The sequence below is a fragment of the Brassica oleracea genome, chromosome C5 (genome assembly GCF_000695525.1).
Source record: "Brassica oleracea var. oleracea cultivar TO1000 chromosome C5, BOL, whole genome shotgun sequence".
NCBI classification, from domain to species: Eukaryota; Viridiplantae; Streptophyta; class Magnoliopsida; order Brassicales; family Brassicaceae; genus Brassica; species Brassica oleracea.
The window spans coordinates 25,374,706-25,392,992 of NC_027752.1; the positions used below are offsets into that span (position 1 = coordinate 25,374,706).

The following is an 18,287-nucleotide window of genomic DNA, read 5'->3' on the forward strand; positions in this document are numbered from 1 at the left end:
ATTCAATATATGTTGTCTACTCTATTTTGATATTGATTTGGGGTAAACGGAAACAAACAGGTTACCGATTGTAGCATGTGTAAGTGCAAGATGCAAACACAATACGGTAATGCAGAAAGTAAAGCAAGAGACAAAACAACTACAAGCAACCCTTAAACTTTATTAGAAATCGCCTTGTACACTCTATTACAAGATCTGCTTAATCATCTTTACACAGTCTGTTACACCCTAACAACTGCTACTAAAATATTCCTAAGCTACCCGCTTGTGTCTCTCTTCCATCGAGTACTTCAGCCACTGCTTCAGCACGACCCAGAACACTTCCAAGAGCTTCTCTCTCTTTCTATAAGATCAGCCTTTGTGTCTCTCTCCTTATACAGACGACCCCATAGCTATCTTATAGTTATTCTCCATGTTCCCGAAAGTAGTTTCTCATTGTTGAATTGAATATAATCAACTCTAACATATGTTCACTCTCTCACACACACTTCATCAGGAACTACTTCAACGGCTACGTCAAGACATAAACCCTCAGTTTATCTTTCTCTATCTCAGCATATCTTGCATTCATATAGTAACCCACCACTCCGCATGCCTTACGTAGTAACGACTAATGCATCCAGCATCAGTGATGTCAATAGTTACGGAAGACTATTGACATCTAAAAGCTCTACTTGCATATTCAATCTTCCCCTTTTAGCTTTGTGTGCCGATCAAGCACAACACTCTTCTGGTTCAACAACCACGTTTCCTCACCTGGAAAATATCCTTATGGTTCAACAACCACGTTTCTTCACCTAACTTCCACACTTGATATGCCATCTACGAGCTCTACTTGCATCTTCAGCAGATTTTACCCTTTAGACGCTCTTATGACTGAGCATGATATTGCATTCGCGTTGACATTTTCTTGTCAATAGACTGTGGAGAGCATTATTCATATGTTAGAGGATTGAAGTGTCTTGTTTTGCTCTCTTTTGAAAATAGAAACCAGCAGAGACTTTTCTCCCCCCACGAGAAGTGCACCACACCATGCTTTTCTCCCCCATGAGATAAGCACCATCTACTTCAGGACGCCCACCACCATGCTATTCTCCCCCATGAGATACGCACTCCTTGGACCAGAAAGTCACCACTTCTCCCCCTGCTTGATTGCATACTAAGCTAAAACACAGATGCTTAGATGTCAAGCCTTACAGACCCAGCCGTCTGTTTCTTCATGTATAATCATGACACAGCCCCTGATGCAGCGGAATAACAAGTACAACATCATGACCTGACACACCTGTCGAACTACCCTTCGACCAGCTTCTGTTGTGGACTTGTCTTCCTTCATGTGTTGTCTTCTTGACCATGAGCCCTTCCCCATCCACATCGAGTGCCCTCTGCACTCGTTGCTATTGTCTTGGAGTGATTTCACTATCACCCTCCTGAAGATCATCTCGCATCACTTCCAGACGCACTTCGATCTCCTTCTCCTTTGTGCCACAAACAACCTCGTGTCCTGGCTCCAGACTTGAAGCTTCTTGATCAACCTCAAGATCACTCTTAACAGAGCTGCACCCTTCTCCTGATGTCTCTTCCTTGACCTCATCAAGTAAGCCACTCTTGGCTAAGAGCACTTCTTCAATCCTCTTGGGTTTAATGAACATCTTGTTCACCTTCTTGGCCATGTTTCTGCTCTTCTCACGAGCAAAACACTCCACCTTCTTGTGTCCAACCTTCCCACAGAACCAATAGCACATCTGATGTTTCTTCTTACTTGGCCTGACACAGTTGCTGATGCACCGATCAGTCTCCTTCCTTGTACCAGCTGCACAACCATGCTTCAGAACCTCATGTCTGACCTTCATGTTGTTGCACTGATGTACTACTTTCGGCTTGTTACTCACAGCTATGCGCTGTAGAACTTCATGCCTTACTCTCTGTCGTACGTCCCGACGTACTTCCTAACAAGCTTCTTTGGCTCCACTTTTTGATGTGCTCCCATGCACGAAATGTGATAACCCCTTCTATTGTACTTCCTTAGTACTCTCAGCTCCTCGATATCCCAGTCCCCAATTCACCTTGGCTGGTTGTCCCATCGAGAGTATCTTATCCAAGTCCTTGGATCCACTGTTGAGCATCCTGATCTGTTTGCGATTCTTAGCCAAGTCACGTTCCAGCATCATTGCTCTCTCACTTTCACCAATAGCAACCTCCCTCAGTTTGCTAATCTCCTTCTCCAGAGACTCATTCTTCTCATTTACAGCAGCAAGTTCTTCAGCAAGATCTTCATACTGCTCACGGCCCTGCACAAGATCGTGTTGCAACCTCAGATTCTCATTCTTGAGATTCAACCACTTGTTGAGCATCACGTGATAATCCTCAAGAGTCTGTACAGACATCTGAATCTGAGGATTCACTAGATTTCTCCTTGCGTGCACCAAATGCAACCATATTCTTCATCACCTTTCCATCTTCTTCAGACTCTGAATCATCAGACGACTGCAATGGAACTCCTTTTCCCTTCTTTGAGTTTGGACATTCACACCGTGTGTGTCCAATACCTCTGCACTAAGAACACTTAAGTTCTCTTTGCTGTGCTACCGGACAGTCAACCGTTATATGACCAATGCCTCCACACTCATAGCACTTGAGACTTTCTCTCCTTCTGCCATTGCTACGATCACCTCCCTAGCGACCATACTGATTTCTCCCACCCGAGGGATTCGTCTTACCAAAGTTCCTGACCATCATACCAATGGCATCTTCAAGATTCAAAGATCTATCTCCATCTTTGTCAACTACAAGCGCCACACTCTTTGGCGCACTGCTTAATGTAGAGACTGAACTACTGTCTGTCTCCATCTCTTGTGCCTTCAGCATACCCACAAGCTTATCAAACTTGAGCTCATCCTTGTTTGTAGTCATCTGTAAGACCGCCTTGTGAGCTCCAAACTTTGTTGGAAGACAGCGTAGTAACTTCTTTACCAGCTTCTTCTCCTTGTACTTTTTCCCAAGTACGAATGCTTCATGCGCCATACCACTGAGTTTGGCACTAAAACTCGCCACAAAATCATTATCAGACCATCTGAGATTCTCAAACTGCGACCAAAGATGATCTAGACGTGTCCTCTCGACACTCTCATCTCCTTCAAACGAATTCAGCAGGATCTCCCATGCCTTTTTAGCCGAAGTACTCCCCTGAATCAGCTGAAACTGCTCTGCTTCAACAGCTCCAAAAATCACCGACAACGCCTTTGCACATTGCGTTCTTCCTCTGACCAATCCTCTTTTGGTTTAGGCTTCTTCTCACCTCCTGTGACTATGGTAGGCTCCTCCCAACCAATCTCCACAGCTGTCCACGCATCTTCATTGATTCCTCGAATCATCTGCTTCATGCGAGCATTCCAATGACCATACTGGTCCGCATTCAACACGATCGCCTTCTGCACAGAAATAACCGTGTCCATCTTCACCTTCAGGATAACACCGATAACTTAGGTGTCTCGCTCTGATACCACTTGTAAGTGCAAGATGCAAACACAATACGGTAATGCAGAAAGTAAAGCAAGAGACAAAACAACTACAAGCAACCCTTAAGTTTTATTAGAAATCGTCTTGTACACTCTATTACAAGATCTGCTTAATCAGCTTTACACAGTCTGTTACACCCTAACAACTGCTATTGAAAGATTCCTAAGCTACCCGCTTATGTCTCTCTTCCGTCGAGTACTTCAGCCACTGCTTCAGCACGACCCAGAACACTTCCAAGAGCTTCTCTCTCTTTCTATAAGATCAGCCTCTGTGTCTCTCTCTCTATACAGACGAACCCATAACTATCTTATAGTTATTCTCCATGTTCCCGAAACCCTAGTCTCCAAGGAATCCACAATATGGACATCTTCCATAACATTAAGTGCAACTTTCCTTTTCTTGAAATGCATTTATTCCTTTTTCGTTAAGTCATAAACTTGCTCCTCAAGTTTGTTCCTCTTTCCATATCTCCAAGATACTCCCTTGCTCTCCAAGTCTACACGACTCCAGCTCAGCATCTTGACTCCACATGGTCTTCACTACTCAACACGACGTCTGTTTCAGCAACTACGTCATCGACTAATTCAGACAGACATCTTACATCAACAGCATGAAGACGCACATAATACAACTATGTCGGATACCAGTCACAAGCAGCTTGACTTCACGACAACTGTAGGGAAAACTGACTACTTACAACAACTGTTCTCACCAAGAACAGATTTGCTAACACGGTGCCTTTTCCTTAAATCTTTTTTAAACCAAGAATACGGTGAGATTTGCAGGTTTTATTATCATCATCTCGCTATCTCCTCTTGCGTCTTGTAATAGTTCTACGTTTGTTTTTTAGTACCAAAGTAAGTAAACTTAGTTTTTTTGTATACAAAAGTTTTTTCTAATGGTTCTTTGGCTTGTGTACATAATACAGATTTATTAATTCTATGAATCAATCACTGATTTTATCTCTTTAGTTCAAGACTTGTAGCCGTTCTTTTTGTATGTTAAGATGTCTTGTCGTTTCTTGTTTCCGTGCAACAACACGTTGTTGTCTTGTTTCCCAGTAGAGATTCATCAAACACACAAACACTACTTTTCTACTCATCTCTTTTTCAGCTTGTTCTTCTTCTGCCTCCTCCACCACAAGCACAGATCATCTGTTGAATCAAAATTTTCAATACAACCATCAAAAGGTATATTCTTTGTCATAGTTTCATGTGTTGTTTAAGAGATAAAAGAGTGTATTTTTAATATATGTAGATCCTATAATCCATAGATATAACAATACATTTGCCTTTAGTTCAGTTAGGCAAATATGTACATGGAAAGTCCTAAAACTTGATTGAAAATATCAAAGTTTACAAATACAAAGAAAAAGGATATATAAAACTGTAAGGAACAACAAGTAATAGACATCACATACAATGACTGCTTACAACTACAACCATCATCAAACACACAAGACACTACTTCTCTCTCAATACATTTATCTTCTCTCTCCATCATCATAGGCACGGATCATCTGTTGAATCAAATTGTCAATACAACCATTAGTAAGCATTTTCTTTGTCATAAATTTCAAGTAGTCATGTGATAAAGGAGTGTGTTACCACTTTGCAGTTGTTGTATCTTCCTTTCAGCGTCTTTAAAGCTTCTTCTGCAAAAGCTTGAGCTATTTCTGCTTCGGCTTCTGCTAATTCTGCATCCTTTGCAGCTTCTTCAGCCGCTGCCATGGCAGCCTCTGCCTCTGCAACTGCCTGTGCTGCAACCGCTGCCGCTTCTTGTACGTTCATAGTCTTCATTTTGTCCAACTCCAGATCAATCTGTGCGTTTGTCTCAACACTTACTTCATCTCCGTCTGTTTTAGGTGAAGGCAAAGAGAGACTCCTCTGTTTTCCAGAAGATGTCCCCAAATGTTTTCTTCTGTGGGAAGACAAAGCAGTGGAGTCTGGAATCCTATACTTGCGTTTAACCTGTAAAGATAGAAAATTGAGTTATGGTGAATAAAGCATGTCTCTGCTCTACTAACCAACCATGAAGCAAGTTGATTTTACAAAGACTATATGCACACGATACCTCCGGTCGAATGATTGTATTAACTCTTACCTTGATAAGTTGCCGACGAGCTGTCAAGTACTTTAGCTTGGCCGACAGCAACCGTTTGAAGTCTGGAGGAGCGTGATATTGTTCCTATACAACAGAATAAAAGGAAAATAGGTTCAGTCAATGACTTATCTGCTCAAAAATTTGAGCACACATTATGTCCATTAAAAAAGTATGTAAGAACTAAAACTGAATACCTCAATGTAGGTACCAATTGATGTTTTGTTAGAGCCACCAGGTTCTTTTATGGTAGATATTGCTTCCATTATAAGGCTATCCAGCCTGCAACATTTTTTAAAGAAGTTACAAACCATATATAACAATAGATCCAAACGATATAAACACCTATTAAATGTATTATGTATGACTTTTACCACTTAAAGCGTTATCATAATTTCACATTAAAGTTGGAGCAAACAGCTTACAAGCTATCATGACAATCATGCAAAAGTATATAACATGCAGTAAAAAGCTGAAAGTGGACGATCGATGACACTGAATGCAGTTAAGACATTTCAACAACGTTTACATACAGAGTAGACCCATATAACATTAATGTAATCTAACAAATTATAAATTCACAGCCATAAAGTGATGGCAAACCGTTTCGTTTTGATATGTATACACATGTTATAAACTTCAGAAATAACATCTGGAGATACGCAACAAAGCATCTCCTATCTAAGACAAGAGAAACAGGCATAGATGATCATTTTCTGACCTTACATTGGGTGCAGAAGTGCCAGTGGCATCTGCCATTTCTTCATCACTCTGCAATGGGCTAGTGTTGGCAAGTGAGGTAGCTTCCTGTTTAGGAAGAGAGTGCGTCCTTTTAACAGCTAACCTAGACTTCTCGCGCGAACCCCACCCATTCGCAATGACACTCATGTTCCTCCATTTGTCCTGTCTCAATACGATGAAACAAACCCAAACCCAATCAGATTTAAAAAGGGCATCAACAGAGGATAAGAAGGAAGCATCAGACCTTAAGATCAACATTGGAACGCAGGAACAAGACTTCACTAAAGTCGGGGTCTTTGAGAATGGTGCGCCATTTACCAGGTCCATGCTTGATAACGCCAGACCTTAGAGCTGACTCTTCTTCCTGAGTCCATTTCTGCTTTGGAGCACCCATCAAACGCTAAGCCTGTTCTGCAACCACAGGACCAAATCATACGTCACAAGACAAAATCAAAATAAGCATCCATTTCCTACAGAATCTCTATATCTTTTTCCTGCGGAAACCCTAACTGGTAAAATAGCAAAACCCTAGAAAAGAATCCTCGTTTTGATTGAACAATCGACAGATAGAACAGATGAATTCACCGAATTTGATCTTCGCGAGACCAACTCCAACTTCCCTTGTTGGGTTTTTTTCTCAGATTTCGGGAGGCTTTTGAAAAAAAAAATTAGGTTAAAGACAGTAGATTCAAACTAACGGACCTCCGTCCATTTTATTACAGCAAAACCAAACCAAACGCACAGAAAGGAAAATACAAATTAATAGTATATTCTAAAAATGAAACAATTGCTTTTTAACCTTCACACTAATACTTACATAAGTTAACCTTTACTTTAAAATTAAAAATTAACATATCAGATCTTGAACTTTATTTCCTATTAAAAATTTGTTGATGTGACAATTAATGTTACAAAAGTTATTCATATATAGAAATAAAACCATAGTGTAGAATTTATTTTAAATAATAATTAGATTCTATAATTATATATAATAGTTGAAATTAAATTAATAAATGATAAAGTTAATAAACTTCATAAAATTTAAAAGATTTATTTTTATTTTTTTTTTAGTTTTAAAACTACAAAGTTAACGAATGTGTTTTAAGAAAAAATATTGTTTTATGAAACAACGTAAAATATCATGTTATGATATATTGTTTTTTCTATATATGCAAGTCTAATCATATGTTTAGATAATTATGATTCTAGATATGATTTTAAGATTTTCATTTATTTTATTATCTTTAGAAGCTATTTGAATATATCATTACATTTTTACATATGGTAAACATAATTTATAGTAGCATGATATTTTACGTTTTACAAAAATAGAATTCTGTAAAAAAAAATTATGTCAATTAATTTCTCATATAAATTTTATAGAAAGTTTGTTTTATAAAATTACTAAAATTTTCTTAACTTTAGTATTTAATATTTTAATTACAAAATATACTATTTATAATAATTGCATTATTATTTAAAACATGTGTTATCGTGATTTATCTTGTTATCTTTATGCATCACAATTTTGCCACATCATAAATTTTTGAATTCATTCGATATGTTATAGTTCTTAGTTTGAAAATTAGAAATGCTAGTGAAAAAAAAAATTTGAAGTGAATATAATGTCAACTCTAAGATTTAAAATGTGATTTTATTTTCAAAATCAAACCAAACACAAAATTAAACAAAACAAAACTGATGACAAAAAAAAAAAAACAAAACTTAACTAAAAAACTAGGGCAATTTTCATGTTTACCATATTATTAGTATCATTATTCATGTTTACCACCACTAAAGATACATTTTCAAAAATAATAACTTGAAACACTTTAAAACCTGCACATGCCTATGATTAAACTCCTAGACGACCTCAACTGGTCAATTATGTTTAACTAATGGTTGTTAGAGCTTAATTCAAAAGTATGAAATAGAGCTTAATTCAAAAGTATGAAACTTGAGAAATTGACAATCAGCACATGCAAAATTCACAATCTTAAAAGTCACAACACTGGCAAAAATAAACGAAAGACCAAGGCCACCACATAGCCAAATAACTACTAGCACCATGCATGCATAAAAACATTGAAAACAGGAGACTAGGATTTCAAAATTCTATAAGGGACCAACATCGGGTTGCCCCAATGGTAAAAAGGTTACAGTTCTTATTAGCATATATATGTTTTTTTTTTGTTTAGTTTCCTTTAGCTAAATCATTGGTTTAGTGGTGGTTTCGTCTCCTTTAGCTAAACCGCTTATGTATAAATACACTACCAGTGTATACTTTCTACGGTTAAAGAGAATGTTTATTTTCATCAGTTTCTTTCTTCAATATGGTATCTGAGCGCAAATGGATCCTCCATTGATTCTGTTACTCGAGCTTTCTTTCTCATCATGAGTGTTTCGATCTCTCAATATCTTTCTGATCTTTGCACTCGATTCGTCTTCTTCATTCTCGAGTTTCTTGGATTCATTTCATTCCTATTCTGTTTCGTCATCTTGCGATTCATCGGTTGAGCTGATTGAAGTTTGTTTCGAGCTTTATCTTGCTGAATCTTCTTCGATTGAGCTCGTTTTCTGCTTCGCTTTCTTGTTCTTGCTTCCGCGATTATGGCGAATCTTGATCGTTCGTCAACGGATCAATACGAGAATCCGTAGTACCTTCATTCTTCTGATCATGCTGGTTTGGTGCTTGTATCCGATCGATTGAACTCTGGATCCGAGTTTCCCTCTTGACAAAGATCGGTGCGAATGGCCTTGAACGTTCGTAACAAACTTGGATTCATCGACGATACGATCCCTAAACCATTGCCTACAGATCGTGATTCTGGATCGTGGTCACGATGCAACGATATGGTTGCGACTTGGCTCATCAACTCTGTTTCCAAGAAGATTTGTCATAGTCTCTTGTTCATGTCAACTGCTGAAGCGATTTGGAAGAATCTTTTATCTCGCTTTAAACAGGACGATGCTCCGCGAGTGTACGAGATAGAGCAACGTCTTAGCTCAATCCAACAAGGTTCTATGGATGTGAGTACATATTATACTGAGCTTGTGACTTTATGGGAGGAGTATAAAAACTATGTAGAGTTGCCTGTTTGCACATGTGGACATTGTGAGTGTAATGCAGCTATGCTTTGGGAGAGGTTACAGCAACAAAGCCATGTTACGAAGTTTCTCATGGGTTTGAATGATGCTTATGAGCAAACCAGACGCCATATCTTAATGTTGAAACCTATACCGACGATTGATGAGGTTTTCAATATGGTTTCTCAAGATGAAAGACAAAAGAATCTTAAGCATGCTGTCCCAATGGAGTCTCCTGTTTTTCAAGCTAATGTTGTACCTGATGCTGCTAATGGGTTCTATAATGGTTCAGTGGAGAATGTTGTTTATGCTGCTCAATACCGCCCTCTTAACAAGATTGTTTGCACTCATTGTGGTCATATTGGTCACACATACCAAAAGTGTTACAAGCTGAATGGTTATCCACCAGGACATAAGCTCCATAATCGTACTGGTCAAGCATCTGCATCTCAAGCTCGTAACAATACTCAGTCTGTAAACCGAACATCTCACGCTTCTCAGGGAGCTCAAGGTTCTCAGAACTATTATCTGCAGACTACTCTTGCTAATGATGTGACTTCACCAGCTCACACTTTGGATTTGAGTAAATTCAGTTCTGAACAAGTACAATCTTTGATCAGTCAGCTTTTACTTCTCATGCTCGTCTCCCTGTGACGAATGCATCACCTATCATGGATGCTTCGACGACATCTACTTTCCCTACTGCCACCATTACTGCACAAGGCTTTATGGATCCTCTATCTTCTTTCGGTACTGTCTCAGTCCCTTTTCCATCTTCTAGCCTTCGTTACAATCATAACACTCTCACTTTTCAACATCAGTGTTTATCTACGCTTGCTAATTAAATTTCTAGTGATAGTTGGATACTTGATAGTGGTGCTACTACCCATGTTTGTTCGGCATTGACAATGTTTAGTGAGACTTTTCCTGTGCATGGTGTGACAGTGTCATTTCCAGATGGTACTAGTGTTGCTATTACTAACAAAGGAACCATCCGTATTACTGATTCTTTGATCTTGCATAATGTGTTGCATGCTCCATCGTTTCGTTTTAACTTGATAAGTGTTAGCTCTCTTTTACAACGTGATAATTGTTCTGCTCACTTTTATCCTTGTGATTGCTTTATTCAGGACCATACTCGGGACTTGATGATTGGTAAAGGGCTTCTTGTCAAAAATTTGTACATTCTTGCACCAGTAGACACCACTTCTCGCACTGGTTTCTGTGGATCTTTGGTAGATGGAAATATATGGCACCAACGTTTAGGTCATCCATCTCTTGTCAAAATGCAACACATTCCTGGTATTTCTTTGCCTAAGTCGAGTCTAGATCATTGTCGTGTATGTCATATGGCTAAACAAAAGAATTTGCCTTTTACTTCTCATAATAATTTGTCTGAATCTCCATTTGATTTGATTCATTTAGACACTTGGGGGCCATTCTCGGTAGAATCTATTGATGGATATAGATATTTCTTAACAATTGTTGATGATTGTACTCGTGTCACATGGATTTATATGATGAGGAATAAAAGTGATGTTAGTTCTATATTTCCTACTTTTATTAAGCATGTTCATACACAATATAACACTTCTATTAGTGATAATGCACCAGAGGCGTTTACACAATTGATTATAGAACATGTGATAACTCACCAATTTTCTTGTGCATATACACCTCAGCAAAAATCGGTTGTAGAACGAAAACATCAACATCTTCTTAATGTTGCGAGAGCTTTACTTTTTCTATCAAATGTTCCTCTTGTCTATTGGAGTGATTGTGTTTTAACAGCTGTCTTCTTGATCAATCACACACCATCATTGCTTCTTAATAAGCTTTATCCTTATGAGGTTTTGCGTAAGAAGACACCTGATTATCACTTCTGCGTTTTTTTGGATGTTTGTGTTATGCATCTACATATGTTAAAGATCGAACAAAGTTTACTCCAAGGGTTACTCCTTGTGTTTTTCTTGGTTACTCTTTATGATATAAAGGCTATAAACTGTTAGATATTGATACTAATCAGGCTAGATTTCCTTTTAAAGATCAATCTGCACCTGTTCTTACTGATTATTTGTTTACTGAAACTATTTTACCATTGTCTACTCATGTTTCTTTGGATGATGTTTCGTCTTTGCCTATGCATAATGCATCTATTCCATCCCATGTGGTTCCTGCTACTACTTTGTTGCCTAGTACCAACTCTGGCACAATGGACGCTGTTACATTAAGTGCATGACAAGTTGAACAACCCATTGCTCGGTCTCGACGACAAGGTAAGACTTCTAGCTATCTTTCTGACTATCACTGTTTCCTTGCCACAAATTCATCATTTCCTTCTAAATCCTCTTTGACAAATTACCCTATTTCCTCTGTTCTTAATTACTCTACCTTGAAACCTTCCTATCAGTCTTTTGTCCTCTCTTGTACCCTTGAGACAGAACCGAAAAATATTTTTGAGGCCTTTGCTGATCCTAAGTGGAATGGTGCTGTGGGAGTAGAGATCACGGCTCTTGAAACAAAGAAGACATGGACGGTTGTTTCATTGCCTCCAGGAAAGCATGCTATCGGTTGTCGCTGGGTTTTCACGATCAAGTATAACCCTGATGGCACCGTTGATCGTCTGAAAGTTCGTCTTGTAGCTAAAGGTTACACTCAGGTTGAGGGAGTTGACTACATTGATACTTTTTTCCCCGTCGCGAAGCTAACCAGTGTGAAGCTTTTACTTGGTTTGGCTTCTGCTTTTGTCTGGTCTTTGACGCAAATGGATGTGTCTAATGCTTTTTTGCATGGTGACTTAGATGAGGAAATCTATATGAGTTTGCCTCAAGGTTATACACCTTCTGGAACTCTTCCTTGTAACCCGGTTTGTCGTTTACATAAGTCTATGTATGGCTTAAAACAGGCGTCTCGCCAGTGGTATCAGTGTTTCTCCACTGTGATTCTTTCAGCTGGCTTTACTCAGTCGCCCGGAGGAGACAATACTCTATTCATCAAGCAAGCTGGTTCTTCCTTCATTGCCTTGCTCGTTTACGTTGATGACAAACTGATCGCTTCAAACAACGATGCTGATCTTCAAGCTCTTAAGTCGATCTTGCATAAGGCTTTTGTCATCAAGGATTTGGGAAGACCGAAGTTCTTTTTGGGACTAGAGATTGCTCAAAATACTTCTGGGATCTCGGTTTGCAAACGCATGTATGCTCTGGACATACTTGAAGCAACATGCATGTTAGCTTGTAAGCCTAGTTCTATTCCTATGGATCCAATTCTCAAGCTTTCTCGCACAACTGGCAAACCATTGGAGAATATTACGCAGTACATAGAGTTGATTGGTCGTCTCCTCAACTTGACTATCACTCGACCAGATATCACTGAGTCAGTTTCTCTCTTGTCCGACTGATGTACATTGATAGACCATGGATTTTACCCATTATTAGCCATGGTATATAAGTGTTTTACGGTGTAGTTACTGTGATATAGAGTCTGTTTAGAGTAATTACAGTTTCATGCACTTACTTGAGGAAAATGATGTATTTGGAGCAATTCTGAAACTTTTTGAGAGCTTTGCTGGAAACAGAGAGGGTCGATTATTTGTCAGAATATCGACCGACGATTACCAAGCACAATCGATCGATGAAAGACTTGTATCATCGATTGACGGCGAAGCCACCCGCTAGTTAATGACAGAATTAGAAGATTGTAAGTTTCACAAAAGTTCCAATAATTACATTTTAAGTGTCTGGCCGCCTGTTAAACTATATTATTAGGGTTTTGTATTATTTTAGAGGCAGACTGGCCTAGAGACCTTTTAGACCTAGTTTGGAGAGAAGCAACAAACCACCATTGGAGGGAGAGGAAGCTTAGGATTGAAGAGAAAGATCTGAACTACAAAACAGAGAAGATCTTGAACTCCCTTGCTTTCATTCTACTGTACTGCTTACTCTTTGTTATTCATTTATTTAGTACTAGGAGTTTTCCTGCGCCAGCGCAGATATAAAATATTTAAACATATTATATATAAATAAAATTTTATATTTTTATATTTTACTTTTATTAGTTTAAAAAATAAAACCATAATGTAATTGTTTTTAGTTTGATTTATTCAAGTTTACTTTGACCTTTTAATTTTGCATTATTTAACTTTTGATAAAATAATTGAAATTTATAAAGTTACTTTATTATATTATTCTTTATTTAATTACCATTTTTAAATATGTCTATTTGTAAATATATAAATTATTTCTAATAATATATAAATTAAATAAAAATAACTTATATACGTTGATAAAATATATTTTAAACTACACTTATTTTAATAATAAAAATATGATTCATATATTGATGTAAAATTTTAATATTCGTAATTATTATTTATATATAAAAACATATTATTTTAATAGATATAGAAAAGTTATTAGGTATCATAAAATCTTACCAAAATAAATATTTACTGAGAAAAAATATTTTTGATATAAAATTTATTAGTTATTACTATAATATGAAACTTTTCCAAAAATATAAATCCGTATATAGAAAATCATCATTATTATATTTAATAAATCTTACCAAAAACATAAATCTAAATATAGTAAATTTTACATGTCACAATTAGATTTATGTCATGTCATATTTCTTTTAAGCCATGTCATCATTTTTTTGTGAAAGTTAATGTTGTGATGACACATATACAAATCACTTCTCAAATATAGTCTAGGAGATTATTCAGACCATCATAACCATGTGCTTTATGAATATGTCTGAGTAGTCTTACTGTTAGATTTAAGTTTCTCAATAGGTTGATATGTGTATTAATAACTTAAACTGTTGCTAGTTGTTCTTAAAGCTAAGTGTAGGATTGATCACTCTTTAAACTTAGATCTTACGATTAATTGAGAACAATCCATTGCTGACTCAATACCTGAAAATAACTAGCATGATCTAACTGACTAGATACACACGAGAGTTGGTCTAGTAAGTTAGAGAATATTAATCAAACATGTCCGTAAAGTTTTCTGGAAGAAGCATCGATCGACGCAACGATTTTTCTGTCGACCGATATTTTGAGAGGTGTATCGATCGATATTCTTTACGAATCATCGATCGACACTTTCTCGCGATTAACATACGAGAGTTGAAATCCTAGATCAAGATTAGATAATCTAATTGATTATATCTGAGTATGAATTCAAGAACAATTAATATCAATAAATTCCTAAAATCCCAAATTAAGTTATTTACTCATCATACCTGAGAATATACCTGAATCCAGCTATATTCCCCAACTGTTAACAACCTCAAATCAAACCAATCGAACAATTATCTTGCTCACCAATTCATTTACTGCCTTAAAATCTATTAACCTATTAATCTAGCTTTAATTCAAAGACTATAAATCTATTGTGTAATCCTAGAGTCTATGTGGATTCGATCCCTAAGGACTACATCTGAACCTCTTATTTGAGAGAGTAATTCACTCCTTAAGGTAATTTGAGTGATAGCATACATTTTCAGACGGTATACAAAGTCCTGCGTTACATCATATCGAATCCTAGACAAGGTCTGCATTATGCTGCTGATACAGAGCTTTGCCTCAACGCTTTTATTGATGCCGATTGGGCAACTTGTCCTGATTCTCGTAGTTCCATCTCTGGTTACTGCATTTATCTTGGGACATCTCTCATTGCCTGGAAGTCTAAGAGGCAACAGACTGTTAGCAGAAGCAGCAATGAGGCTGAATACAGGAGTGGCTTTGGCTACTTGTGAACTGCTCTGGTTAGCTCAGTTGCTTGGATTTCAAGGTTCGGGTCACTACTCCTGCGAAGTTGTTTTGTGATAATAAATCTGCAATGCACATTGCTTCCGATCCCGTTTTCCACGAGCTCACGAAACATGTTGAAGTTGATTGCCACACTGTCCGGGATCAACTGAAACGTGGTTTCTTGAGATTGTTTCATGTTGCTTCTTCAAATCAGCATGCTGATATACTCACCAAATCTCTCCATCCGGGACCATTCCATTCTCTTCTTGCATGGATGTCCATTTCAAACCTGTTTAAGCCTTCGTCTTAATCGGTTTGAGGGGGTTGTATTAGCATATATAACCAACCATATGTATTTCTTTGGTTTAGTTTCCTTTAGCTAAATCATTGGTTTAGTGGTGGTTTAGTCTTCTTTAGCTAAACTGCTTATGTATAAATACACTACCAGTGTATACTTTCTACGGTTAATGAGAAAGTTTATTTTCATCAGTTTCTTTCTTCAATAGTTCTAACTACCGCCACTTGGGTTCAACAAGAATAAAAATTCCATAAGGGAAAACGGCTAAAAGAACCAACAATTTTTACGTGTATACAAAAACTCAGTCACATGACGTCCAAAAAAAAAAAACTCAGTCACCTACAAGTAAAATATAGTCACCTCCTCACCGGAGAAGAGGCTACTGATACCTAATTCCACAACATAATCACATCCAATTAAATTTAAAACATGTTTTAATTACAGTGTAAAACCTGTTTTTTAATTAGGAGCTAGAAATGCATTTTTATGACAACAAACTTTAATTACTTTCATTTATGTTAGGTTGGATCAACCTAGGTTTTAGTTTACTAATTAAAGCTTAATGATTTTAACGGAAAATCGTTCAAATTTAACCGAGTAGATATCTTTGGAAGAACTTAAAAAAACGGTGATGTCATAAAAAATAAAAGATTCAAAAAGTAGATTGTTTTGTTTTAAGTACGTCATGTATGTGTGAGAATGACATCATTATCCTCATGTTTTATCATATGTTGGGTTTGGTTGCGCGTTATATATAGCTTGAATTATATTTTCAAAATAATTTTTGATAATTTAAATTTAATAGAAAAGTTATTATAGAAGTGACGTAGTATGAGCTTTTAAATTATTTTTACGAAATAAAATATGTTATATATCTTTATTATTATTTGCGAAGAGAATTTTCGCAATCGAGCTCTCACGTTAAAAGTTAGAGTGGTTAATATCGTTTATACACTAAATGAATAAAATATATAAATTAGCTACAAAATAAAAACGAATCTAAATTTTTTTGATCAGATAAGTGATTAAAATTAATAAGAAGAAGAATTATCCAAAATCTAATAAATTTTTTACAATAGAATAGATTTATATATTGTGATGTTACCTGAAAAATATCTTTTAATTATTTTTTTTTTAAATTAAAAAAAAAAACAGAAATCGCATCTCTATAATATTAATCAAACTTAATTTTAGATAATTGAAAAAATAATATTGAGTGACTTCTTAGATTTATTTATTAATAATTAATATAGTGTACAAAAAATATTCAAAACATTTATAATACATAAGATTTTTCAAATGAAAATATAAATAATATTTTATCAGTCTTTTAACTATTAATGTATGTATTAATAAGTAACTATAAAATATTTATGTCTGCATGCGTGGATGAAACACCAAGTATATTGAATAGTTTATGTTCAATTTACGTTGTTATAATCAAATTCATAATGTTTGATATAAATATAATAAATATAACTGACAAAAGTCAAAGCTTTGTTGGGGAAAAGCACATGGCGCAGCGGAATATATGATCATGTTTCCCTGATCTTGGGTGAATCGTGGAAGAAAATACTTCGTTGATAGCAGGATATAGTATAAGTAGAAATTAAATGAGACATGTAATTTTTACGTTAGAAAACCTCCTCATTGTGAGAAGGAAAAACCAACGGGACCATAGTCCACTCAAAAATCCACTATATAAATGGGTATGAGTACAACCATGTCCTTCATGTTCAACATCCTGAACAGAACATAGACTAAAATTACAAAGAGTTATCTCCAACACAAGAACAGTAACAACAAGAGAGCAACACAAGAGCCTCAAAACAGGCAACCACAAGACGACCTCAGCTCACTGGGATTCCGGGAACCAGAGACTAATCCCACCGTGGATTCGTCGCATTCGCGTCTCCTCAAGTAAATGATTCAAGATTAACCTTATGAAACATCGAATAAGTTTAGGGTTTTTGGTTGAGAGGACTCTGCTCATGTGTGTTTTGGTTTCTGTTGCAGTTTGCGAGATGCGTAGAAATTGGACTCCCATTATTGATCATACTCATACTTTATCATGGTTTCGGTTAATTTCATGAGATTTTATTGTTATGTGTGCTAAAATGTCCCCTTATCTTCCTCACTTGTTCAAGAGTTATATGTGAGCAAGTCGTTGTTCTGTTCACAGTAGCGATCGTCTGGGCTTACGCAGAGATTCTGACAGAACCTGGATCTTATGATAAAAAGACCTAACAGCTGCATTGTCGGACAGACCCGTCCGGTCTCATTAGTTATTTTCCATGGTAGGGTCATCTTCAATTTTTATATGGATTTTCTCTGTTTCAGAACAAAAACAGAGGACTCTCTTCACAATTTATTCCGGCGAAAGTTCCATATTAGTTGTAATGCAAATTTTTATTGGGTCAATTCTTTCAAATAGCCATTTTTAAGTTTTTGTCACAAAATAGCACTCAAGAAAGAAAATTACCAAAATAACTTTTTTTTTATTTTAAAATTTTTAATATTTCTTTTTTTATTTTTTTAAATTTGAAACCCTATCCCCAAAACTCCACTCTTTAACTTTAAACCATAAGTCTAGATTAGTTAATCCTATGGTAAAAATATATTAGTTAACTATATGGTAAAAATATATTTTTACCTTTTAATAAACAAAAATTTGGGAAAAGAGAACAAAACAACTACTACTTTGTCCTCTTAGAATTAAAACCAAAATCTTTGTACCTATAGTATAAACAATAATGCTAATCCCGTTTTGTCCTTTCTATTAAT

At 36.3% G+C, this 18,287-nt stretch overlaps 1 protein-coding gene across 4 annotated transcripts; it reads right to left on the reverse strand.

Moving 5' to 3' along the window:
* Positions 1–4,834: 4,834 nt before the first annotated feature.
* On the reverse strand, positions 4,835–7,053 carry LOC106292626 (telomere repeat-binding factor 1-like). Of its 4 annotated transcripts, none has more exons than XM_013728250.1 (7): positions 6,946–7,053; positions 6,605–6,766; positions 6,341–6,522; positions 5,817–5,901; positions 5,623–5,706; positions 5,127–5,489; positions 4,835–5,038 (listed from the first exon to the last, which is right to left on the reverse strand). In XM_013728250.1, exons 2-7 carry the CDS (start codon positions 6,752–6,754, stop codon positions 5,003–5,005), a joined length of 900 nt encoding a protein of 299 aa, XP_013583704.1. In that variant the 5' UTR covers positions 6,755–6,766; positions 6,946–7,053; the 3' UTR covers positions 4,835–5,002. The 4 variants fall into 4 exon arrangements, with proteins under 4 accessions (XP_013583704.1, XP_013583706.1, XP_013583702.1 ...); XM_013728252.1 differs by having other exon boundaries at positions 5,130–5,489; positions 6,605–6,771; positions 6,946–7,051; XM_013728248.1 differs by having other exon boundaries at positions 6,605–6,771; positions 6,946–7,051.
* Between the last annotated feature and the right edge of the window lie 11,234 nt (positions 7,054–18,287).